General features: G+C 44.6%; 1 protein-coding gene across 10 annotated transcripts in view; it reads left to right on the top strand.

The window, feature by feature from the left end:
* Positions 1-26,955, top strand: part of PPFIBP1 (PPFIA binding protein 1) — a 102,045-nt gene that overhangs the window by 41,931 nt on the left and 33,159 nt on the right. For all 10 annotated transcript variants that reach the window (XM_084205979.1, XM_084205984.1, XM_084205982.1 and 7 more), the window contains exons 3-5: positions 12,829-12,989; positions 14,840-15,045; positions 25,762-25,848. In XM_084205979.1, the coding sequence (XP_084062105.1) occupies positions 12,926-12,989; positions 14,840-15,045; positions 25,762-25,848 (357 nt within the window). In that variant the 5' untranslated portion in view covers positions 12,829-12,925. The remainder of the gene's footprint in view (positions 1-12,828; positions 12,990-14,839; positions 15,046-25,761; positions 25,849-26,955) is intronic.

Here is a 26,955-nt window from a genome sequence, read left to right on the forward strand (position 1 = left end):
CACTGCTGGAGGGGTGGGTGCAGCAATGGATTTTTCTGTGAGCACTTCATTGTGCTTGTGATGTAGAGCTGTCCCCATCTCTGTCCAGTGACTGAAGTGGCAGCCATGCAGAGCTGCCAAAATGCCCCTGCTGCAGCCTGTTTCCATGGAGTGGCAAATAAACGTTGAGCTGTCCCTGAGAGCAGCTGTACTGACACAAGCCCTGTGTGAAGATGTATGACAATTCCACCCTGAAGTAAGTGATGTTTCTTTTCCTAAACAGGGATTAAACTAGTTCTGTTGTATATGTAAAGCAAACATTTATGCTGGTTTTGGATTTACTTTTCCCATTTCAAGCAGCAGGATAATCATGGCTGAGGCCTTGGCCTCACCAGTATCTTCTGCAAGCCCAAACTAGACTTGCCTCAGTGCTTTTTTATGTTCAGCAGAGTTAGTGTAAGATCCTCCTCTAAGGGAGGATCCCTTCCTAACTTTAGCCAGGGAAAAAATGTCTTTAGTCCTTCAGAGCTAAATATAACCTCCCTGAAACCAGTGATGGCTCAGTAAACACATGGAAAAATACTCAGCCCCAAAACGGGAAGCTCAGGAGGCAATAGTTTTAAATAGTTATTTGTATAGATCTGTTATATATGAAGCAAGAACCAACATTTTAAAACTCATTTAGTGCTTGAGAACGTGCAAGATTATCTCCAGGTAATTCCAGTGTCTCCTCATATACCGCAAAGGATTTGGCCCCAGATGTTCATGTGGTTGCTGAGGAAGCTGCTAGTTCATGATGAGAAAATGCAATGATTTGTGTACTCCTGTTCTTTGGGGTAGGGCTTTGCATTCTTCTGATCGGTTTGTTTCCTGTGGAGTTTTTTGGCATGGTAGTAGAGGACAGTTCTAGGATCATTCTTTTATTTCAATGCTTCCAAAAAGGCCTTCGATGGAAGCACAAAACCTGGTGCATCTTGCCAGCCACCCCCTATCAGTTTCTGTGGCAACTTTCTCAGTGTTTGGGAGTTGGCTTGAGTTTTTCCCTTTGCCTCTTAAGAAAACCATTGAAGATGATCAGCTCACTCCAATTAAACCATATAAGGGCTTTGCTGTTGTACCTTGGTTTTTTCCCAGCCTCCTCCTTCCTGTTGCCTTCATGCACTGGGCACTTCTGTTAATCACAAATTCCCACTTGATGGCAGCAAGTCAGTTTGAGTCCTACAGGTTAAACTTGTGTTGTTCTTTAGGACCAGGCTCTTCAGCCACAGGTGGGAGCTGGAGGTGTACCCTGGTTCTGTTAGACCTTTGATACCTGAAGAACTCCTCCTTGGCCAGCTGGTATAGTGAGAATCAGCCTATGGTTAATATATACCTTTCTTTCTATGAGACTGAGTCTTGCCCCACCACCCCCAAAGGTTGGGAAAGTGTGAAACACTTTCAGTGTCTACTTCTTTTAGCATCAGATGTCTAATTTAATTTGGATGTAAGTAGGAAAACTTTGAAGTGTGGTCAAAATACAAAGGGGAAAGTACTTCAAAGAAATGTAACATTATATGTGTATCTGATCCCTCAAGGTTTTTGAAGCTTTATCTTGAGATTATGTATTCAGAGGAAGATTTGTATGGAAATACTGAGGGTCATTAATGCATGCAATCCTTTATGAATGTTGGCCTTGAACTATTCTGTGCTAGTTTTGCTTTCTCATGGTGGCAGGCGAGTTCTCCTTCCCTGTCTGTCTGCACTGCCATTGTCCCTGACACAACAAAAGTTAACATGGTCTCTGAGGGGGAAACCAAAGCAAAATTGTTATTGAGTGAGACTTGTTCAGCACTGTTATCCCATGATCAGCAGAGGTCTCTGGTATGGCTGAACAAAACCACAGTGTGTAAACTCCCCAAACTTCTGATTTGCATTGGTTGCTCTGCTGGAGTCCAAGGTGGTCTGTTATGCTGGATTACAGGTTTCTAATAAATACCTTGAACTTTGGGAGAGTTCAGATCTTGGAGCTGAGCTTTGTTTTAGGGTTGGGCATCCACTCCTGTACAAACATGCCCAGCTGTGCTGGAGGAGAGTGGCTGTTGTTTTTCCTTTTGGCAGACAAGGATTTTGGCATTGAAGTTTTTAATTGCAGGAATTATATTAGTAGTTCCCAGTGCTCAAGGGGGGATGTCTGTGTATGTGTGCAGGAGGAGCTAATTAGATGTGTATAAATAATGTTCTTGGGGGCTTTTAATCCTAGATGTATTGTTCCATCCTTGCTATCATTTCTTACAGTGAAACTGTTGGAAGTTAGAAGAATATGAAGTTACACAAGAGCCACTTTGTCACAATACAACTTTGAAACAACAGTGAGGTTGCTTTTGGTCTTTCTATGTCATAAAAACATCTTTGAATTTATTCAGTGTTTTAATAAAAACATCTTAAAATATTATTAATTTTTTTAATTGTTTTTGAAGGTTTATTTTAATTAGATCCAAGGGAATGGAAACAGTTAACAGTCAGAATTTTTTTTCTCTATTGCAGACTTTTAAAAAGTCATGTGATCTTGCTTCCCCATGCCTTCCTTCCCTTCTATGCCTTACTATATTTCATGTCAAATAAGGGCTTTCTGTGTTCAAACTTTCAGGATATTCACAGATCACAAAACTTCCTTCAGCAACCATGTGCCTCAATAATGCTGTTCTTTCTTCATGAAAACTAATATCCTGCTGGACTGACTCCTCTGGAAGACCTCGAGTTTTGAGAGAGTTGAGGGGTAGAACTGGCTCTCCAGAAGAGTCTGTAAACCTGACTGGCTTAAACATGTGGCAGATATTTAATAATGGAGAGGGGCAGTTCAGCTCTTGCATGTGATGGTATTTCTACATTGTTGTTGTCGTGGGATTTAGCCACACCTAAGTTTGCTTCAGACTTGTTGACTTGGATCATGGCCCCACTTGTGCTGCCTGCTAACCCATCCACTGCTGGTCCTGTGCCTACAAAGAAAGTTTTGTAGCCCCTTGCTTCAGTTAGGCTGCTCTGGATACCCAAACCAGGTGATTTATAGGTGTATTCACACTGAACTGCTGCAATTGGGCTGTAAATTTTCCTGTAAACTGCTCTTACAAGTTATCTTCTTCTCCATTTTAATTTGTTACAGCCCTGTCTGCTAAAGGCAGCCCACTATTGGTAAGGTCAGTAATAAACCAGTTTATTGCTGTATCTAAAGAAACAGGCATTTTTCATTGTTCTATATAATAAAAAAAATTGTTTCACGCTTCGAATGCCTGTAGTAAATAACTCCAGTCTCAGTACCTTGTTATCCCAGAGAAGTCCATGTAGGTTTGTAGCAGCTGCAGTTCTGCTCCAGCTGGGTATCAGACATCTCTTGATGCAAGCATGTCTTAATTTTCTGAGTGCTAAGATTTGTCTTCATCCCATGGACTGCATCTTCCTCAGTTGCAAAGCCAGCACTTTCTGCTCATCTTGCTGATGGGGTGAGGGGTAGGATATTCCCCCCTCCTACATATGCCCAGAGGCCTGACCATGGGATGGAGAGTGGCTGCTCCCTTCCATCCCTAGACCGTTCTCTCTTACAGGGGAAGCAGCAGAAAGAAGACACTTTCTTCTTTTCTGGCCTTTCCCCCCCCCAGTTTCTCTGCTCTTCCTGCTGCAGGAGAAAGAGGAGAGTGTAGGGCTGGGCCCAGTAGTGTTTAAAGCTCTGTTCCTGCAGAGGCCACAGCTCTGGCTTGCTGCTGATCTGCTGCTTCCCTCTGCCTTGCTGGTGAAGCCCTCCTACCCTTCAGTACAACCATGAGTGTATTATCCTTACCCATGTAGCCCTCCAGCCCACCCCAGCATTGTTTCCATTCCCCTAGCGCTGATGTCTTTGTTTTGTGAACTCTGAGCCCCAAGCACAGCTCAGCCCCTGCTTCACTGAGATTTTTTGCCTTGGGTGATGCTGGAAGCTGCAAGACAGAAATGATCTTTCTGCAAGCGATGGTGAAGAGGCATCAGTTGTGCAAGAGGAGGATGGAGAGGACAACATCTCTACCCCAAGAGCCATCTGTAGGCTTTCAGCAGAAAGGAATGAGCAGCTGAAGAGCTGTCTGCTGTGTCCTGGCTGCTAAATTGCATCTGTGCTGAGGAGCAAAGCTGGCACAAGGGTAGGCAGGACACACAGCTCCCCAGCCAAGCAATGGTGTGGGCAGCATATGGTACCCTAAAGTTGCAATGTAGTGCTAGTGGGGGTTTTGGGATTTGCTTACTTGCTACTCACCAGTGCAGCATTCAGAAGAGAAAGTCTCTCTCTTGGAGCTGAGAGCGCACAGCTTTTGTCCTTCATCTCTTGGCACTGGGACTTTGGTGTAGAAAAAGCAAGACAAAATCAACAGCACTCTGCTCCCTGCCTGAAAAAAAAAAAAGAATAAAAAACTTTGCTTACTCCAGCGTTACTGAAATCCCTGGAGCTGTGCTTTCCCTAGGGATTGGAGAAGGGATGTGGGGAAGAGAAGTAGTTGAGAGAAAGTGTGGGAAGGGCAGTGCTGGGAAAATGCCCTGTCTGTGTGTGCCTCTCCTTCACCCTAACATCAAGTGACTCTGGAGCTGGGCAGTCAGCACAGGCTGTGTCCCAGAGCAAGGAGAGGATGGTCCTGAGGGGATGAGGGAGTGCATCCCCACAGATCCATACACTGCCTGGGCAAGAGGTATCCTACTGTTGTGCAGCCAGGCAGTGCCTTGCTCTGCAGGGTGGGTGGCAGCTCTGGCTGGCAGTGGGGTAGCACGCTCTGCAGTTATCAAACGTCAGAGGTCACTGTTTGGGGAGAACAAACACACTTTCCTAAGTGTTTTGCCCGTGAACCACTTGTCCCTTTTCGAAGCTGAGAACTAATGCAAAATTTGAAGTCTGTGTTTTGAACCCACTTTGAGTGTTTCAGGAATGTCAAAGGTAGAATATCCATTTTTAATAGTGATTAAAGTCTGTGTGCTGCCTAAAGCAGCTTGTCTTGATGTGGACTCTCTCAGACTCCCAATTGTGCTACCTAAACAAAGTCTGTTGGCAAAGCTCCAGTGTGAGTTATTGGCAAAGGGCTTCAGTTTAGGAGAAGATGAAGAGGTCCACAAGTTTTTGAAGAGAAAAAGAGAAAATCAGAGGGAAAGTTAGCCTACAATTTATTGTTTTCACTTTCCCCCTATTTTTTACTCATTGAAATTCAGTCCCATTCTATTACATGGCCAAAAAAAGATTCCTTAACCAAGTTGAATTTTACCCTGCATCATTCTTCAAATGCCAGGAGAGTTGAGATGGTAAATCATGTTGTGGCAGTGGTGCGGTGGTGGGACTGGCAGCCTCAAGTTATCAGAGGACATGAGTCTCTGAAAAAGAAAAGTATCCTCATACACAAACATGTGCTTCAGATATCACACTCTTGTTTTGCATATCACTCCTGAAAGGTAAATCTTAACACAGCAAAAGCAGAAGCAGATAGAAGGGGAAAGATGCAATACATACACAGATTTTCCATTTGTAACAGTTGATGCTGCAAAATTACAAGGCATTGGATTTTTTGTTGTTTTCTGCAGACACTTATTAAAACACTCTTCAGGCTAAATGTATTTTATTTATTTATGGACTTTTTATCAGTGGTGCCCTCTACCTCTGCTTTGTGGGATGTCAGCTCTGAAAGTGTGCATCTGGAAACTCTTAGACATGAAGGTCCAAAATCTACAGCAGAATCCTTTCAAATCTGGAGGCTTGTGAATTTGACCTTTGGATGCAGCTCATTGAAAGAAAGTGGCACAAGCAGTGAAATGGGATCTAAATGTGGGTCAGTGCTCAGGACTAGGTGGGTTTTAAGGTATTTTTGAGAACTACCTTTTGGCCTGTCACCCAACAGTGCCCCATTTGTTTAGTAGCCTGTGTGGCCACAATGTGTCAGTAACATGTTGCTGGGGAATGTGAGGCATTTCCTTGCTTGAATTAGCAGTCTTGGAGTCAGGGATGAAAATCTCATTTGTTTTTCTAATCAGCGGACCCAAGCAAAACAAGTGAGAAAATAATGTACTGGTTCTCAAGCTTTCTGAGGTGAGAAGTTGAAGACTACTAAACAGTTAACCAGTAAAACAGGAACAGCTTGAAGTAGTCTGTGGGGGGTGGGTTTTGTTTTGTTTTTTAACAAGGCTTCATTTGACCTTGGATTGCTTGTGTGAAAAGAGTGAAAGTGAGTCTGAAGGGGGTGTGCAGACAGGTATTAGCATCATACAGCTGCTGTGCAGGTAAGGAGCTGCCTCCCTGTCACACAGCACTCAGAGCCCACAAAACATCACCTGCCACTGTAAAACCCGGGTTTCTAAATTTCCTTTCAATTGCAGCAACAACAAAAGAGCTGCTGCAGTAGGGTAGCAGAGATAAGCAACCGGAGTGATTTCAGTGCTGGAGACCCAAATAAAGGGTTTGTTTTGTAAGTGGATATGAATCTAAGCCATAAACCTTGACTCAGAGACTTTGGGTGTTTACATAAGCTGTTTGCTGTGTATGCATCTCTGTCAAAGGATCTCAAGGATGCTTATCATGTCGATGCTGAGCTTTTGATTTACGACCAGAGTGTTTAACAAATGTTAAGGCAAAGTGCAGAATGCGACTCAGCTGGTTTGTAGTAAAAGTTGTGTGAGGTACATTTGAGGTACAATGAGGTACATTTGAGGTACATTTTCCCCAGGTATAAACATTTATATTTTGGAAGGACTTCTGTGTTTTGTGCTCTTAAACTACTTTAAATTTCTACAGCTGGAGACCTCTTATCTCGACACGTTTCTTTCGTACTTATGGGATGGGCTTTTATCCTCAGTGTGCTTCCATTCATTTTTATCAGTTAAAGGAAATAAATAGCCTTTGTTGTATAATAAAGATATAATGAAATTCAGGGAACAAAGAAAGGATCTAGACCTAGGGAACAAAGGAACATTTGTTGCTTTGTTTGTAGTCCTGCGTAATAGGAGAGCAGTATTGCTTTGATGTCATTGACTACAGCTCAGCAAATTCAAAAATAATTTTGGTTGTAAAAATAAATAGACATAATCAGTTTAAAGTAAGCCTTTGCCAGCATTTGCGTTGTTTTTATCCATAATAATGTTATGGATACACCTGGCTCCACATGATGACCTTGGGTAAGGGGGGCAATGTCTGAATTACTTGGCTAAAAGCCTAACTGGGACCTTACTAGATTCCCATCCCTGCCTCAAATAAAGATATTTCTCTCTATTATTCCACTGAGGTATTTCCAGCATTTCCTAACTTGACTTTTAAAATTTAATTTGTTCTTTTCTTTCAAAACACCAGAGCAATGTATTCAGCTAGCATCCATTTTCTTTTTTAGTTTCTTCTTCCAGGCCTGGAAGGAATGAAATGGAGTCGTCATTTACATTAGAAGAAATGTTAATGACTTGTAGTGTAAATTACCCAAATATATTCATTAGTAAACTGCTACTGACTGGTGGCACTGTAGTTGAGCATCTTCAAAACATCCCATGAGAAACTGTGCCAGGGATTTGGATTGAATTAATTTGAAACTGTTTGCAATTGTGATTGAAATGTATTTGTAAATAAGTCTCCATGTGTTTGTGTTTCTCTTCTGGCCTGCCAGAAAAAGCAGAAATAGATGTGTCAAAACGGCATTTGTCTTCATGAAATAGAGCTTTATTTTGTAAAAGTTAATTGCTAAGGATGTGTTATTTTAGTGTAGTGAGGCAAGAGAGATGAATTCAGAAGTTGCTTTAGACCTCTCATGCAGTCATCTGGTCCATGTAGCACTGAGAAGGCAGGACATGGATTGTGACAACATTTAGGGTCTTACTTTTGCTGTGGAACAGGTTCTTTCCCTCCACTCTCTCCAGAAAAGATGACTGCAGCTTCTTAGCTTTTTTATTTTACTTTCTTGGTAGGCTGCTGTGGGGTGACAACCAGCTCTTGGGGGTCCTCTTTTACTCTCAACAGCCCTCAGAAACAAGCCCTAATCGAGGTTTTTAATTTCTATGTATCAAAATTTCCTGGCTTAAGAGTGTTTTGTGTGAATGGGAGAGCTGGGAAACTTAAGTCTTCCATCTTACTGCATCATGCCATAAAAATAATCTGTAGCTGATGCTTTATTTCCCAACACTGAGCATTTGCAGCCCATGTGCACAAAGAGGAAGGTGAGTGGGACAAAAGGCCAGCCCTCCCTTCCTCAGAGTGGTGACACCCGGGGCACGGTGTGTCCTCTGGGCCTTCTGACCTGCCAGCAGGCAGCTGATTCCCTTTAACTCTGCGAACCTCTGTGCTTGAAAGTGTGGTGTGTTTTACAGGTGGAGATCCGGAATGAGACCACCCCCAAAATAACAAAAAAATGGGCTCGAAGATGTTGGTCCTCAGTGCCTCTATGTGTGCTGTTTGATCTAGGAAAGAGGCAGCCTCTGGGTGGGAAGACTACCATTTCCTACATATGTAAAATGCTTAAGCACTTTTTTTTTCCTTCTTTTTGAAGTCTGCCATCTTAATTAACTATCAGATTTTGAAATCCATATCCAGGCAGCTTTCCAGTTTGCATCCAGCAGACTGCAGTTCCATTCACAGAGCCTCTTGTTGGTTTTTTTTTCCAGCTTTCCTTGTGTTTATTTGCAGGGCAGCGTTTTGTTTTCTCTGTAAGCTGTTTGGAATACGTCTTCACCAGCGCTGTAGCCAGAGGGTTTGTATGTCATTCAAAAATAAAAATAAAAAAATCTCCACCTACTGAAAAGTGAACAGCACAGCCCTAGCAACCGGCTGGTGCGTTTGAACCAGAGGAAGGGACATGAAACAAGTAAGACCACATTATGTCTTCTCTGTTACAGCCAGGGATGGGGTAGAAATGCCAGCTAGTTATAAGATTAATCATAAGTGATAGTGGAGAGAGCTGCATTTGTATTTTATTTTTGGTTTTTTTAACGGTGGCTTGTAAACACAGGCTTGACAAAGCAATGCTTGTTCATGTCGGCGTGAGCAGGGTATTCAGCTGGGAGCTCTAAAAGGGGGATCTGCCTCTGTACAAAGATCCCCCCACACCCCACCTGGCACTGGTTGTGCACACAGGAAGGTAAGTGTTGTCGTTTTCTTGGAAAGCAAGAGAAAACTTACTTTAAATTGTCTGTCAGGCAGGGCGCTGTCAGTACTTTCCTCTCAGGTGTGTTGTCAGTGACATTGTACCAGGGGTGGATTTCATGCATCTGCCTCTCTGTCTCCTGTGTGCACCTTGATATCTCATTTATCTGCCATGCCATAGATCAATCTGTGTTAAAATGATGCCTTTTCCCCTTCCTGTGTTTGTGGATGAAGGGAAGTTAAACTGCTTGTTGTCATTAGCTATGCATTATTTTCCAAGGACCACTCCTCCAGGATGGATTTTTGTTCATGTTACCGATGTAGTTTCCCTTAATCCCTGCCAAGAAAAAAACCCAAAGCCTTGAGGTTTCTGTTAGTTTGTATTAGACCAAAGCCATAAAGAGGCAAGAGTGTAACAAATATATTGGAAAAGCTTTGCTGCCTCAGTGGCCAGTTGAGGCTTTTCTCAAAGTTTGTGAAGTCAGAGGGTGCCCTTCAGGAGGCATAGGGATTAATCTGCTGGTGTTTTATTGTTGTACCCTTTCCTGTAGCCCACAGAGGGCTGTTGATTGCTGATTTGTGTATCTTTGGCTCCCTCTGCATCTCCCCTTTCCACCCCTTCCTCCTGGGGTTTGTTGTCTTTTCTGGTTCCATGCAGTTTGGTCCTTTGCTCCCCTGGTGTATGAGGTCCTCTTTGCCCTCTGCCCACCCCCTCCCTGCATGCTGGTGATAGTTGTGCAAAGACCAAAAATAATTCTATGCCTTTGCTAGGGAAGGATACTTCCAATATTATTTTTCTATCACAGTAATTTTACTTCCTGACTGCTGGATGTGCTGCACTGTGCTGGGAAGATGGCCAGAGCAGGATGTGCTGTTCCAGGCTAGTTTTCAATGGCCACTTTTAGGACCAAATAACCAGGGAAATGGAATTTTGTTGCATCATCCCCAGCTGTTCGGCTTGGGGGCTTTTTGTTCTTTTTGATTTCATCTCTCCAAATTTCTCAGCTGTGGGCTTGGTCAGGCTGCTAACAGATGCTCTGTGAGTGGTGGAAGAGTTTTTGGAGGTCTGTGTGTTTGCAGGATCTTGCTTCAGTAAGTTTTATCTTAAAATTTCTCCCTACTGCTCTCAGCAGTGCAGCTCCTTCAGGAGTGCAAACCGATGTATCTTTCCTTGGAGGCAGAAGCAGGTAACGTGAGAGTCTCTTGGATGCTGTTGGTACCACTGTCTGCTCCCACTAGTAGGGCTGCCTTAGGGATTTCTGACAACCATGGACAAACCCCTTGTTTAGGAAAGCAAGGAGTGCTTTTGGCAAACGTCAGAGGTGGTTGTACCTGGATGAAGAGCAAGGTTAGTGATTTTTCTGTGCCTACAAGCCGTGGCTATATTGTGCAAGTACAAATTAGCAGTTGTAGTTGTACAAATTCGCAGAACTTGTCCCCAGTTCATGCATTTCCTAGCCAGAAGGTGAGAATCAAGGGGTGTGCTGTGAACAAATGTGGTTAGGGAGCACTCTGTTCCTTTGTGGGGTTTTAGCCTACATAGGCTTTTCCTACCAGCCTCCAAGGCTGTGTTTAATTCTTGATCATGAGCTGCACTGAGCTCACTGATGCTCCGTGGTGGGAAAGCACCACTGGAGATCTCCAGGACAGGCTATGTAGGGTCCAGTTGGGCTGTGAGTAGCTCCAAGGTTGGAGACCCCAAAAGGGCAACCCTTTCTATTACTTGCTATCCTCATAGTAAAAAAGCTTTTTAAAATGGTTTCTTTTTATTTAGGCTTTTTTTTTTCCTCTCCCCTTTTTAATTCTAAGGTGAACTTCCCTGTGTTTTTGCATGTGCCCGTTGCCTCTTGCCACGTCGCTGGGCACCTCTAAGAAGAGCCTAGCTCTGTATTCTTCACGCGCCCCACGAGGTGTTTATGCACTTTGAAAAGCCCATGTGCACTTCTGATTGCCAAACATTGATTGGCTTCTGTGGGTTTGTGGTTGCTTTGTGCTGTTGGTCTTTTCCCACTTAGAGCTGTGAGGAATCAGCGTTTTGCCTGGGGCTGTAGGAGCCCCGGGCTTTCTCTGAGTTCTTTGCCCTTGGAGGGAAATCCACAGCAGATTGTTCACACACTGCCTTCACAGACTCCCATATTTGAGCAGGACCTGGTATCAGAGCCAGGAAATCTTAAGCAGATAAAAAAAGAGACTGTCTTCAGTGTTGTCCAAGTGAATGTGTGTGCAAAAGCTGCATTTTCTACTCATTTTTATCAGATGTGGAGGCACCGAACCAGTTGTCTTGTAGGATCTGCATGTTCTGGCAGGTCTTATACTGATTGAAGCTGAATGTTTACATTATGTTTAAAACTGGGGGCTTCCTTCTCAAAGGCTGAACATCTTCAATTACAATGCTACTGCAGTTTTTAAGATTTGCAACATCCTCATTTACAGGTATTTTGACTGTTTAAAGTTCTCTTGGTTTTTCTGACTCTGACAACCTCATAATAAAACCAGGCATTTGCCAAAAGCGTAGCAGTCTTTGTGCTGTTGTTCAAAGGTTACCTTAGGGTTTGGACCTACTTCCTGTAATAAAAATGTTGTTGTGGAAGATGAAATGTTTGTTGGCATTTTAAGGATAACGTTTCAGCAAAGCCGGCTGGCAGCCTCCAATAAGAGCCACCTCCCAGCTGGGTCAGACCAATAAGGTGACTCGTAGGAGGGGAAAATCAGTTTATGACAAGGATTTTTGTTTAGCTTTGTTTTTTAGTAGACCGTTTTCCAGAATTTATGCCAAAGATTCTATGAACGACTTTCTTAATTGCTCATGTTGGGGCAAATGTCAGCAGTGGTGTGTCCTAATACAAAAAGCAAATGGCAGGGCATGTGAAGGTTAAAGCGAGTTTTCCTTCCTGCTGTTTGTTTAGCTTTGTTCCCTAGCTGTATTTATAGCAGAAGCAGTCTCGTGTATCAGATTAAAGCTAAGGCAGTCTGGGCCGTGTTGGTGGTTTGTTTGTCTCTTGAGGTGGGCTGGGGGGATTGGGAATGCCTCTGACCCCTGCAGCTCCACTTCAGCCAAGTTCCTGAGCACCTGCTTGAATTAACTTGTAGCCCATCAGGATTTCTGGTTTACTAGCTCACCTACAGGCATGTTGGGCAGGCTTGCTTTTCCAGCCTGCTGGAAATACTCCTTTGGGGACTACTTCTGGCTTGTAGAAGTTTGAGAGTGAAATCAGATTGCATTGTTACGATGTGAATCTGCTAAACTCAGAGCAGGGATAGTCCATGCACACACGCTACCTCCAGTGAGCTGTGGGCACCTGAGAGATCCTGCCTGTAGGCACACAGTTCCATGCCAGAAACTTTGGATTGTCAGACATCCAGAAATCTCAGACAAGTGCTCAGACTTCTCTTTTTCTATTTCTTGGGGGGAAAATTACAGCAGACACATATGGTTTGTTGCTGAATTGCAGCTCCCTTTTAGTGATAGGAAGCTTGTGTCTTCTCTGTGAGCTTCCTGGAAGTGCCATGTGGGATTTCTGAGGTGTTCTGTGGGATGCCCTGTCAGTGGCATAGACCTGTGGGCAGAGCAGGCCATGGGCCACTGGAAACAGGGTCATCAGGTTGGTGCTTTGATCCCTCGATCTCAGTCCATGCCTTGTGGTGAATACCTCTGGGTTTTATTGTGGCCAGCAAATGATCCCAGTCTTCTTTCTGATCTGACAACAGTGATGCCTGAATTCAGAGAACACACAATGAAATGAAATTCTCTTTTGCAGATTAAATTGCAGACTTGAGGCTCTGGACCAGCTCACACCATCAACGTTTTACTGCTCCTTATGGTGTAGCTGGTGATTGTTCCTGAGAAGAGAGAAGATGATGAGTGATGCAAGTGACATGCTCGCTGCAGCCCTGGAGCAGATGGATGGCATTATAGCAGGTAAACACCTGGGGCAGGTGTTTATTTTGCTTTTTTGTGTACTCCTTTCTCCCCCTGAAGGACAGAGTTCCAGACAGAGAAGGGAATATGCTGGGAATTGCTTTTGGTGCCTTCCATTCTAGCTTAGAGTTAACAAATAACCGGAGTGGAGGGATTGCACAGACTCTCACAGGCTCCATGGATTGGGTTTTCTCCTACCCTCTCTCAAAGGGCTGCTGGAAATGGCTGAGTGATGCAGCTCAGCTCCTTCATGGAGCACCAGGAGAGTCAAGGTCAATAGTGGCTAATCTGAACTTCAATCAACTCAGAAGAGTTAAAACATTAATTGAATTTTCTTTTTTTTTTTTTTTTTCCTTTCAAAATTGGAATGTTTTGGGTCCAAACTTTGGAACTGCCTTGAACATTAGAATTTTTTATGAGTACCTGTAAATTGTAAGTTGCCCAGGGAGAGGCACTACAAAGACTACAAAGTCTGCTCTTAAGCTGAATCTAGTGAGTTAGAAAATAAGTACCCAACATATAGGAGGGAAAAATCAAGAAGTCAACAGTCAAAAATGCCCTTGCAAGTGTAGCAACACAGTTATAAAATTTTTAGTAGTTCCACTTAAGCAATTTTCCTTAGGGAAAAAAATAATCATACAGGGTGTGCTTTGAACAATGACTCTTCTCTGCCTAAAGATATTAAGGACACATAGCGGGAACAAATGCAGAAGGGATTCAGTTTGATCATGATGATCTCTAAAAATACATGTAAGCTGTGACTTCAGTAATTTCCATAAGTAGACACTGGTATTTGGATCCGATCATGTATTTGTGTTTCCAAGAGCCCAAGTTGGTTATGGCAGGATGAGGTTTAATATAAAAACAAAATGTGATGTTGGAAGATTTAAGTCACCACAGACTTCATTTACCCATGTCTGTGAATAGATCTATAAAGGAATATTATAACAAAGGGATATCACCTCATGTGCTGTTGAGGTTATTTTTCTCTTTATTGTTTTCAGTGGGAATTTAGCAGAATACTTGGATTTTTGTGGCTTGCCAATTGGGGTGAATGAAAGTTCATGGAAGTGTATATATGGCATATCCTTGTAGTTTCTAAAAGTTGACAGCACAAATTAAGGTCTGTGATGAACACGTCTCATTGTGCCGAGGTATTATAGAATTAAGGTCACAAATCAGTGTACTGGAATTACAGTTGGAATTAGCTAGGTTGACTTACATCAGCCTTAATCCTAAATTCATAGTTTCCTTTCTAGCTTAATATATAGCAACTTCTAATGTAGGTCAAATATGCATCCTGTGAGTTTATGCAAATGAGAGATTTTTCTCTTTATTAACATGCAAATGTCAGTGCTACTGTGTCAAATTGCTGGTTTTAAAATTTATTCCCATGCCGAAGTGATTTGGTCTTTTAATTTATCTTCATCTCTTTTATTATTTTAAAAAATTTCCAGTGCCTTGGAGCAGCATAACATGTTCCTGCATGGAAAATGCAGGGCATGGTTTCCTCTGGACACCATCCCTGGATGGTGACTTGGATCATTCAGTGCTGCAGGGTGACTCAGGGCATTGCAGAGGATGTTCCATCCCTGGCAACACCTTCTGCCTTGGGAATTCATCCTGGGGATCAGGAGCCCAGCCCATGCCTCAACCCCACGGGCAGGTTGTGGCATTCCCATTCCCTGAGGACCAGCCCACCTTGTTCCTCCTGGAGCTTCCCTCCCCAAGCACCAGTGCTGAGTTTGGTTGGGATAAACCCTGCCAGGAACAACCCCCGGCCTTTCCCAGCCTCGGGCTGCGCCCAGCCCTCATCCCGTGCCTGACCCCTGTGATTTTGCTCCCTGCAGGTTCCAAGGCTCTGGAATACTCCAATGGCATCTTTGACTGCCAGTCCCCCACCTCCCCATTCATGGGGGGCCTGCGGGCTCTGCACCTCGTGGAGGACTTGCGGGGCTTGCTGGAGATGATGGAAGCGGACGAGAGGGAGGGGCTGCGCTGCCAGGTCCCAGACTCCACGGCTGAGGCTCTCATCGAATGGCTCCAAAGTCAAATGGTACAGTCCCACCTTGTTTTACATCTGCCAGGCTCATTGTGGGTGTTGGGTAGACTGGCTCTGTTTCACACCGCTATAAAGCTTAGAGTGGGTATCAGGGAAGAGATTTTGTTTTGGAGATACTCCTGTGGAGTCTTGGAAAAGCTGTTGCTCAAATGCTTCGTGCAGTGGGCTGGCCTTTGCTGTCTTTGATGTACCACTGTGCCTCAGTCTAGGGAGAAAACAATACTTGGTAACTGCAGTTTCATCTCAGAGGGCTGGGGAAAGACTTTGTTTTAAGAATCAGATGTTAGGTGGGGGAAAAGAAGATGTTTTGAATACTTTTCAGTAAAAAGCATTTTTGGCAGTGTTTTTTTTTTTCCTTGGGGATCAGTGTTATTACTGAGCTTCCTCACCTGATTTATAACATAAGGGAAAAGTGTAAGCTCTGCATTCCTTCAATCTGGAAACCAAACCAAACTTCTATTTTCTGTGTTTGTGAATCAGCCAGTTTTTATCACCTTACTTTAAAAATACACAGAAATATAACTGAGAAGGCAGTTCTTTCCCCAAGACTTGGTTTTCCAAAAAAAATCAACAATTATCCTATTGTAGGTTACCCAAAGAATGCCCTGGGAAATAAAATTTTGTACTTAGCAAAAGGTGAGTTGAAACAGCATCATTTTTGAAGAAGCTGCTGGGTTTGCCTCCAGATGCCCTGTGATTGGTGACTTCCAAGTAGGGCCAAGGAAAAGTCCTTGTGCTCGTGCTGTGTGGCAGGGTTTGTGTTGTGGAGGTCCAGGTGTGTGCAGGTTTTGGGGAAGCTCCAGCAGTGGAAGTCAGGAGTTGCTCCCAGAGGCCACACTTAGGCTTTTCAGCCAGCCTCACCACAGCAGTCACAGTGACAGCAGTGGGTGGACACTGCTGCATATTCTGTCAAATCCTTCCTGCAGCTGTGGCCAGGTCCTGCTGTGTCACACGCTGGGTGTTGGCCAAGGTGACACCGTGCTGCTGAAATTGGGGTGCCAGCCCTGGTGAAGGCTGGGGCTGCTGCAGGACTGTGGTGGCTCTGTGTTCCATGTGCCACTGCTGTGGGCACAGACGGCCACCATCGCCTGCTCCCTTGCCAGGATGGGCACTGCACGCCCTGGGAAGGACTCAGTCTCCTTGGAGTCATGGCTGATCTTGCAGAAAGCATTTTTACCTCAACAAATGGATTGATCTCAGCACTCAGTCACAGCCCAGAGGACTGCTGGGTGCAGGGCTGTGTTTGCTGTGGCTGGCACTGGGCAACCCTTTGTGCCATCTGCTGTCATGGGGGCTGAGCACAGCAATGCAGGGACAGATGGGCACCTTGGACTTGCTTCTGTAGCCCCTGCAGAAAGATCTGAAGGAATCTTCTTTTTCTTTTTTAAAAATCTTTCTTTGAACTACTCATTTGGAAATGCTTGAAACTTAATGAAGCACGTGGGAGCTCTCCCACTGCCTCCAGTGGGATTTGGATCTCACCCCCGCTGTCAAAGCGTGGCAGGCAATGGTGAGATCAGGAGGAGGAGACAGGAGTGACATTGAAGTCAGATCTTTAAAACAGGCAGAGTTCCTGCTAACATCAGCATTCCCTGCCTGTGTAACGTACAGCCGTGAACATCGCTGTAACTGCTCGCTGCTCTCAGTGGGCATAACAGTTTCATGCAACTATGGCCTTGACAAACAAAAAATATGCCAAACAAACATTCTTGGAAACTGCACTCTCCCATGGTGTTCACAGTCATCTGTAGGCCATGTTTTGTGGTGCTGATCCCCTGCAGGTTATTTTGGAGCAAAGTGGCCCAGCAGCATGGCTGAGGCTGCAGTGCCTGCTGAGATTAATGAGGTGGAGACCAGTCATTGCCCCTTGTGATGGCAGATGTGTGATTTTGGGGGTGCCTGGCTGGAGGGGTCTGGAATGGGGCGTTTCAGACCTGCATGATGGGGACCACCTAAAGGCAGTGAGACAGCAGTGGGTTTTTATTGCACCCATGGGCTCAGTGGGAGAGGAAGGGCTCTGTTGTACCTTTCAGTTTAGTGCCTCCCAACCACTGGAAACGATGTGCAGGGGTTGTGAGTACCAAAAACTGCAGAAAATTGCTATTCCATCTATGCCTCAATTACTCCTTATTCTGCCTCAAATTAGTACCCTGTATTCTCTGTCATCCTTAAAGCCCCTTGTAGGATAAACTTGACATTGCACTTAGTGTGCTTCAGCCACAGGATTTGCACGTGTCACCGGTGTCACCAGTCCCTCTGTGAGCAGGGAGGTGTCACATGAAGTGCCTGGATGATTTGCAGGAAGGTTTTTTGCAGCTATGCCCCTCCTTAGAGAGGAAGGGCAGACGCCTTCTTTGTTTGAAACTAGTTTAATCCTCCATGGATGAAGTTGCATCCCCTGGGATGCTGGGACTGGTGTGTGACATCCCATGTGGGACTGTAAGCAAGCCTCTTGTGTCTCAGAGGAAAACAAAAATAGTGTTTGCTGCTGCCACACAGTGTGTCACAGGAGAAAAATCCTCCCCTGGCTCCTGCAGCCAAACCACTGGTGCCCACATTGGCAAAAGGGGATGACAGCAGTCACCCAAAGTTTCTGTAAAATAGGGCAGAGCATTCAGTCCTGCCATGCCAGAATGGGCTGCCATGTGTCCTTGATCCTCTTCCTTTCTGTTCCTCTCAGTGTGTGTGTGTGCAAAGACTCAAAAAAGGGCCAGTGGGTTAAAACATCTCGTGCTGCTTTTTGTTTTTTAATGGGTGGGTGCCAGATGGCCACGTGACACCAGAGCACACGTACAGTGCCCGAACATCTGGCACAGCTCTTCCAACAGAATCCATCATGTGGTCCCCAAGGGGAGCTGGGAAAAGTTGTACATGCAGCTCTCTGCTGCACAAAGAAGTCAGTTTCACTGTAACACACTAACATGTCATTGCAGCTCAAACTGATCTCTGCTGCTGAAACCCTGCTCACGTCTCCATGTGCAAATGGTGAATGTCATGGGTGAAAGTACAAACGAGGCCATTTGTTCCAAGTCTGGAAAGGGACTGAGACCTTTCTGAGCTCAAACATGTTTGAACTCCATGCTTTCACTGAAACCAGCCTGAAATCCATGGGCAGATCATAACCATTCCAAAGTTCTGGGGGTTTTCTCAGAATACTCTTGGTCAGCAGAAATATTTGGTGTATTTCAATGTGCGCCTTAATAAGGCGTGTGCTGTACTCTGTGAAAATGGAGCTTCTAGCTTCAGTACAGGCAGTGTGTGAGTAATCTCTAACATCAGCACCAGTAGCAAAACCATTTTAAACAAAACTCCACATTTTGCAAGACCAAGGCAGCCTTGTTGTGTCCAGCTGGAAGCTGATAGATCCGTCTCTTGAAGAGTAATTCTCGCAAACCTTGCTCCCAGCCGTGAGCATTGCTCCAGTTTTCCTTCAGTTGAAACAAACAAGAGACAGTTTTCCTTCTGGTTATTACTTTTCTGGAAAGTGGTTGGGGGATTTTTTACATTTTTAAAAAAATACATCTTATGCAACTACTTTCCCAGAAAGAAGAAACCAACTGTGTCTTTTTAAAAAGAAGAGTGAAGGGTAGGAGTGGGTGGACAGTGCCTTCCCACACCTCAGAGCCATTTTCCTTATGCTTCTGGTCTGAACTTGTGTATGTGGGTCCTGGTGTCTGCCTTCTCCTCTTTAAAGGATGTGCCCCTGAAGTGAAAGAGCCAGGATAACATAATATTTTTTCTTTAAAACCCACAGCAAGTGCAGCTTTGGAAGTGACTTTGTGAATTTAAATATATATATTATACGGCATATTTTAATAATTATTTTCACTCCATAAGTGAATTTCTGAAATTGACTTTAAGGTCAAGCAAAACTTTATGGCCTCCAAAGGTTTCTTGAATCATATAGAATCATTAAGGTTGGAAAAGACCTTTAAGATCATCATCAAGTTCAGCCACAGACCATTTTCAGCTCATCTCAAGATGGTGGTTGAGCTGAGGTATCCATCGTGGTGGCTCATGCAATCCAATGTGTTGCTGCTGCCTCACAGACCAGCTTCAGATTTTGCCATTTTTCCTTTAAGTTGGTTCTTCCAGAGAGCAGCTGGGAGTAATGAGAGTTAATATGAGAGGATATTAGCTTTCAGAGAGAATTTTCCTTGCTGGATAGACATAGCTTTGTAATCTTACAGAGATATGCTGACCTATTTGGACAAGAGAGTTATTCCCAAGTGGAAGAAGTGGTTTGGCTAGCCAGAAGTCATCTCTTATTCATGGAGAAAAAAAATAAATCTTGTCTTCAAAACCAAGTTTGTTGTTTGATTATCCTGGTGTGGGTGTGCAGTGCAGTCATTTGATTCAGCTTCTGCTTATGTTGAGTTTGTGTATCAAAAGGTCCTATGCTAATGTGTGGCACCAGGGTGTTACCACCAAACAGTTTGAGATCTCTCCTCGGTATGAAAGGAGTCTTGTGATACCGTGTCAGCCTATCATCCACTCCCTGCTGGCATTTTGTCCCTGTGAGATGCACCTCCCAAGGTTCTGGAAACACAGGACCCTGCTTCTTGCTAAAGGTGATCACCCAGACTGGTGTTTTTTTAACACTGGAAGATGATATGGGCTCATTTATGGTATGCCTTTCTGATGCATCTTCATGCATCGGGGATGAGCTCTTTGGTGGTTAGAACATCCCATCAAAAATTACCTTTCCCCATCCAAAATGAATCAGTTTGGCTTAAAAAGCACAGCTTCTGCTTGTCCTTTAGTCTCCTGATATCTCCTGAGTTATTCAGCATTCCTGGTTTGAGATTTTTCTCTATCAATGGTAGTTGTAGACATTTCATTATAATAATAAAACTGGTTTTTCAGATAATCACAGGATTCTCAGAGCTGGTCTCTGTGGTCAAAAATACTGAGAATTTGTCATGCTGCTGCTGGTAGTGAGTCAATTGAAACCTGAACCCCAGGACAGAGGTTGGTTGTTATTGTCACTTCTTACATCACTCTGAAGTATGACATAAACTTGGGACAAGCCACTTGGAGACCTGGGACAGCTGAGTCAAGTTCTTCCATTTTTCTTGGCGCCTGAATTAATTGCATGTGTTCCTGCAGCTTTTACAATTAGAGAGGGAAAGCCCCTCCTGTTTACTTTGTGCTCAGGTGAAGGGGTGGGAATTGCTCTGTTCTCCTGTGCTGCTGGGTCGGATGCTTTCCGGGAGGGTCCGGAGGAGGGAGCTGCGCTGGTGACCAGAGCCAGGGTGGAGGTGGCCGGGTGCCCCCTGCGTGCGGCTGTCCTTGCTCCCGGTCAGGTTTGTGCTGCTCTGCACCTCCCTGCCTGCATCCCCCTGCTGTGTGTGCCGGGTTGGAGGAGTTTCGTGCCGGGCTTTGATGTGTTAATTCCCCAGAGCTGCTTGCTCCGCCTGAGGAGCGCTGCTGCTTCCCACGTCTCCCACTCCGCTCGCCTCCATCCTCGGCTGGGCAGGGGGACCTGCTGTCACTTAACCTCGGCTCGGAGGAGCCCGGAGCCCTCAGCCTCGGCTTCTGGCGTCCGTGAGTGCATGAAAACAGTCATGACCAGCATGGAGTATAGCTGGGACATTCACGGGCACTGCGTCTGGCTAAATAAGGTAAGGAGATCTCTGCCTGTGCTGGCTCCTGCATTTCTCCCAGTGGCAAGCCATAGCTGGGCAGCGCTGGGAGTGAGCCTCTCATCCTTCTCCTGCACCAGGCACCAGCCGGGCTGCTGCTGAGGAGACAGAATATTGTGGGAAGGTTGCATCTCCCCTGCTCAGCAGCGTGCTATTTATGCTTACAAAATGTTTCAGGTAAATGCCTCAGTGTGAAGGGCTGTGTTCAGCTGCTTTTCTTTCAGAATTCACTTTTATTTTTTAAAATATCATGTGGGAGACTTTGAGTGGGTGTGTGGTTGTTTTTATTTTTCCCCTTCTTATTCTCTGGGGAGGAAGTAACCTGCAAACTTCAGGAAAAGCTTTGCAGTAGGTCTTCTGCTGGAGTATGTGGAAAAGGCTGTAGGGAAGTGGGAAATGCAGGAGAGGCTGGTTTGGGAGGGCAGAGGTGGGCTCCCACATAAACTGGTTACACACCAGCTCAGACAGTATGACCGGTATGAATTTGGGATGGGATTGATGCTGACAGAGAGTAAAGCTGTCATGGATCTGTATCACAGGTAGTGGGTACTTGGCTTGGGAAACCCAGAGGCTCTGCCCAAGGCACACAAATTGATGCTGAGGTAGCTGAGGCTGGAGGAGCCCTCTTGCAAGGGGCTCTAAAGCTGAGGGAACAAGCAGAACAGCAGCAGCTTTGTTTAACTGAGCATAGGTAATGTGTATTGTAATGATCTGAAGCACGTAAGCATGTTGATGAGCTCTAATTTAACTCCAGATGGTCAGGAAAGAGGTGTTGGGAAAGGCTCACTTGCCCAACTGTTGACTTGACTGTGGTGGTCAAAACAGTGCAATCTGCTGTACAGGGAAATGATGCTGTGGAGTTGCAGCTCCTTCTATACAAACCAAACTGCACATACAGCAAGAGCAGTGTGATTTGTGCTGCTTATTTCATCTCCAAAGCAGAAGAGAAAATGAAGGAAAATGAGGGTGTCAGCTGTGGTAAGCTAAAAATGAGGCTTATTTTTGAGAGGAGAATTCAGCAACTGAGAGCAAACGGATTTTTAATTTTTTTTTTTTTCTTATTATTAGGTTTAAACCAGCAGCCACTAGAAACATTCCTGTGGTTTGGAATTCTAACTCGCTTCCAGGGAAAAGGGATTAAAGACTGAAGGCAGGCAAGCTGTGGAAGTTTGGTGATGCTTCTACTTGCTACAGGAATAATTCCCTCCAGAGCAGTGTGGATTTTTTACACTTAGATGATTACAGACAAAGCTTTACACACGTGTTTAACAGATTAGCTGTGGATTGATCTTGCAGAGTTTATAAGTGCACTGGGTCTGATCTTACATGGCATTTTAAGTAAATGCTTGACCTCAAACTTCTGTGAAGCCTCAGTGGCATTGTGACAACTGTTCTTTTGTTTTTAGGATTAAAATCAGTATTGGTAAATCTGCATTCTCTTCCCATATAGTGTTTTGCAATTAATCATTAACATTGAAAACACAAGCAAAATCTAGCTGCTTAACTGAATATAGATTTTAAGTTACTGATGAAAAGAGCCTTCTTCAGGAAATGGAAAGCCTTTCTTACACAGCTAGTAAATTATGTTAATCCTTTATAGACTTAAATGATACCAATTTGATCCAGAACTAACTACCAAGTGCCCTAAATATGCTCGCAGTTGCTATTCAATCAAATATTTGCTTTTCTTTTTTGCTTCTCTTACTGTTTTATTTCTTTTCTTTCCCCCCCGCTAAAGAGGAGCTGTTGCTCTGCAGGGTGAGTGCTGGCCCAGTCGCAGGGGAGGATGCAGATTCCCTGGTGGAGAAATGCTCCTGAGGGACACACTGAGCGTTGCTCGCCCAGGTTTTGCACGCACCAGGTCTCCTGGCATTTTTCAGACCTCCCTGCAGCCCATTCCTTCCCAATGGGACTCCCTCCACCCCATCTCCTGATGCACTACTTTCCCAAATCCAGTGTTTGAGCATATTCCTGCTCCATTTCTCTTCAGTCCTGCTCACTTCCATTATTGCTCTCTTCTTCTCATGTTTCATCTTGCTTCCTCATCTCTCTGGGAAGAATATCATGCCAGGAATCTACTTTTTACCTTTGAAGACAGTCCAGACCAAAGATGTGGGAAGGTGTTGTGTGTCCAGTGTGTGCAGGTCCTGGGTCTCTGCACCACTGTAAGCAGTGCTCAGGCTGCTGCTCTTGGAAATAGCTGCCATGGTCTTTTTCTATCATCCATTCTCCAGCTATCATCATTTTCTCCACTGAAACCAAAGTCAGGGGCTTTCTTGCCTTTTCATACCTCAAATTAAGTCAGTCACAGGTATTATATAGGTATTATACAGAAGTTACAACACTTCAGGCAAAGAGCAAACAATTCTTGTGTTGTACACAGAATTTTTTGGGTTTGGTGTGCTACAGGAGGTCTGGTTTTATGCAGATTTTAGAAAATATTACTGGCAATACCCAGAAAAGAGATCTTTGCACCCAGTACACACAGCTTGCAAAACCAAGACGTCTCTGCAAGGTTTCTCCCAAAGAATAGATGAGCTGCCCTAAGTGTTTGACAGGATGAGAGGAATTGGCCTCAAATTGTGCCAGGGTGGGATTAGGTCAGATATTATGAAAAGTTTCTTTCCTGAAGGAGTTATTAAAAATTGGAACAGGCTGTCTGGGGACGTGGTGGAGTCACCCTCCCTGGAGGATTTAAAAACTGTGTGGATATGGCATTTGTGGACTTGGTTTAGTTGTGAACATGGTGGTGGTGCTGGGTTGATGGTTGGGCTTGATGATTTCAGAGGTATTTTCCAGCCTTAAGGAGTCTGTGATTCTGTTAGCACTATTTTTTGTTTTGCGGGAGAACAGCCTTTTCACTTGTCCTGTTTGGGGTTCCCATCACCTCTCTCTGATGGCAGGGTGCAGCTGCAGCCTGAACTCCCCCTATCCCAACACTCCTACTTTAAAGCCAAAGCTGATGTGCTGAGCCAAGTGGATTTTTCCTGAGAAATGTGAGCAGAGTTTAACAACAAAGGTGTCTTGGCAAGATGCTGTGCACAATGACTAAGTTCTGCTTTCACACCTCGTTGGTTTTCACAGACATTTTAATCGTGCTGTGAAAGCAAGACTTCCCTCCCCACATTTTCTTCCTGCAGTCTTTGGTTTTGGTTCATTTGTGTCTGGTTATGCTGACTGGAGCTATCAGGAGGGTCAGTGGTTCAGGTGTTGATGTGGTGGTTGGGAGGCAGGGAGTCAAGTCTGTGCTTTGGCAAGGAATTCCATGTTAGCCCCAGCAGCATGGAAAAGTGTCTTTGCAGCTCTGCTGCCTGTAGTGAGGGATGGATACCACTTTCCCACATCAGACACATGCACTGGACTGATAAATGTGTTGTGTATTACAAAATACAGATGCTGTTCTTATACAGGCTGAGCAAGTGCTTGAGATGTACTGGAGCTCTTAAAGGACAAGGGAGCTGCAGAGCAGCAAAAGTAGACAAAACCCTCAGTTCTGTTTCCACAAACAACTCAGGTCACAAAATCCGAAGCATAATCTCCTGGTTGAGCAGCTAAAAGGTTTATTTCATTTTGAATTCTTTCACCTGAATTGAAGTGTTACAAAATGGAAGATCTCATGGATCTTGAATGGCATGAGCTAAATTCTGGTAGAGGTCAGGAGGAAGATGTGGCAAACTCAGAAGTTTAGAGGAATTTTGCCCTGGGGTTTAGTGTCTGTGTGGTCAGGTGGCTTAGTATGGTGCTGCTAAATAATACAGATACAGGGTCATAAGTTAGATCATTGTGATGAGGTCCTGGTACAAATTACTAGAGAGCATCCTTTCTTAGTCTGCTGGAGTGAATTTCAGGTGAGATATTATGGTCACCAAGTGAAATTTCATGCTTGTGAGACACTTTTGGTACTGCTCAGCCATTTAAGATGTGCCAGGACGCAGCCTGATTTCTTGAGAGCACTGAGGTGAGGTCTGACACCTCTACCTTCTCCTGTTTGTTTGTGTCAGCTCTTTAAGTGATGCTGGAGGGAGTGCTATTGTTTCAGACTCAAACAAGGCAGTTTCTACCAGCACCCAAGGCCAGACATGTAATTTAGAAAAGGAGTTTAGCCAGGAGATTTCCTGAGGTATCTTCTGTAATCTGGGGAGATTCAAAGCAGGAGCTGGAGGCTTGGAGCTCCTGAGTGCTGGTGGCCTCTCAAGGCAGAGTTGTGCTGCAGGCTCACGGGAGCACAAGGATCAGTCACACAATTTCTTTTCATCGCACGTTCAGGAGGAAATCAGGGCCCCTCAACATTGTTGGGTGTCTCTGCTGAGCGCCCTGGATTTCAGAGCAGCTTCTGAGACTCCTCTGAGCAATTTATGCCATGATGGGAACAAGGCTTCCTTTTCTGAGCCAAGATCTGATTGTGACCTGGATCATGAAGTGGTTTGAGACAGCTTTGAATATGGATAGAACAAAATCCTTCCCGCTGCTCAAGAGCATTGAAGTTATTATGAAGAAAGTTGCTGATTCCTCTGAACTCTCTGATAGCATTAACATGTATTCTTGTTTCCCTCTAGCCTCAGGCAGCTTTACAGAGATGTGTTTAGAGTGCAGACGTTCACCCATACCCAGTAGAATGTGCCTGATGTAAAAGGATGTCTCTGACTGCGTGTATGACTTGCAAGAAGCATAATACACATTTTGTAGATTGTGTGTTTGGCTTTTTTCACTTGCTGAATGTCTCAGGGTATTTGTCTCTTTGCAAGTATGGCTTAGCATTGTGTAGCAATGAGTCCAAATTTTGTTAGCAAAATGCTGAATGTACAGTAAGTGAATTTTGCAGAACTGGGTCACCAGAAGGTTCTTCCTTTCTCATCTTTAAGCCCCTGAAGAATTCTCTCCTGAATGGTGGTCATGTGTCCTTTGTTGACAGTTTATTTGATTTGTAACTCTTAGGGGGCTGGAGAATATTTCAAACATGTTCTTAAACCGTGCAGACTAAAAACGCTCTCATTAAGTGTTTCGATAATGTTGGCTGATGCTGTGGAACAATGGCTGAGTATACAGTATTTGTTGTCTTTTCCAGACTAATGGACACATATCTGGGAATGGAGATGTTTATCAAGAAAGGCTGGCTCGTCTGGAAAATGATAAGGAATCTCTTGTTCTGCAAGTGAGTTGTCACCCAAATCATATTTTTCTGCTTTTGCATTCACTAGACTGTCTAAAAGTATGTGATAAAACCTCTGAGAATTTATTTGGAGGAGTGATGTCTTAGACAGTGTTCAGAAGACTTGCTAGGATGTGAGAATTAACCCAGATTAGAGAAAGGTGTGAATTCAGATTGCAGGAAAAATCTAAAGGTCTTTCTGTCTGTGTATCTGTTCTCTTTGAATTTGGCTAGCGGAGCAGGTCTGCAGGGCAGCCACCTACTTACATCCATGTGCATCCTTAAGATCACCATTTCCCAGGGCCATTCACATGGTGTCTGCATCAGGAGACATTGTCCTGTCCTTAGGAAAGGTAACAAAAGCTGCAGGACTGGCTAGCCAGCTGAAGGAGACAAGCAGCTCCTTGGTGCTCCTGCTCACCTGCAGCTGGGCTGGACGGGCTCAGCCCTGGCTGCTCTGACTGCTGGTTTCCTCTTGGTGTTGGAGCCAGGAGTACCTGGCACCCCTTGGACTGCACAGGTGGCATCCCCTGATGTGGACCCAGCCTAGGGGCTGTGACAGCACTGAGCTCACCCTCCTTCCCAGCAGTACTGCAGGAAGTGCCTGTTGAAAATGAAAAAAATCATTCAGAAAAGGCAAAATGAGAATCTGTCTGCTGTCTTAAAAATGTTGTCTTGGTCTTATCCAGCCTCTGGCTGTGTGTTTTAACCTCCTTTGCTTTTATTGTTCTGAAAAGGGGAAAGTGCTTGTTCTGGTACACTGTGTGCAATTGCTTGGGAAGGAGAATAAATTATAAGCAGCGAGGTTTATGTGGTGGTTAAGGTAGGAGCTAATGGGTTGAGTTAATGTATTGTCACAGCAAAGGCATAATTATTGGCAGTAAAATGCAGCAGCCACCCCTAGTGAAAACCTCCAGTGAGGAGGGGAGTTGCAGAATTGCAATGTGTCTGCCAGAACTTCAGCTGAAATCCTAGTAAGTGTAAGGGGAGAGCCTTGCCTCCTCTCCTGTTTTCTTTGCCAAGTGGCGTGTACCCTGCAGAGCTCTGCTCCTCCTCCTCTTCCTCCCTGCATGGTCCCAGTTAATCTTTGGCTCAACCAACAGTGTTGCT

The sequence above is a fragment of the Fringilla coelebs genome (genome assembly GCF_963513975.1).
Source record: "Fringilla coelebs genome assembly, chromosome: 5".
Taxonomy (NCBI): Eukaryota; Metazoa; Chordata; class Aves; order Passeriformes; family Fringillidae; genus Fringilla; species Fringilla coelebs.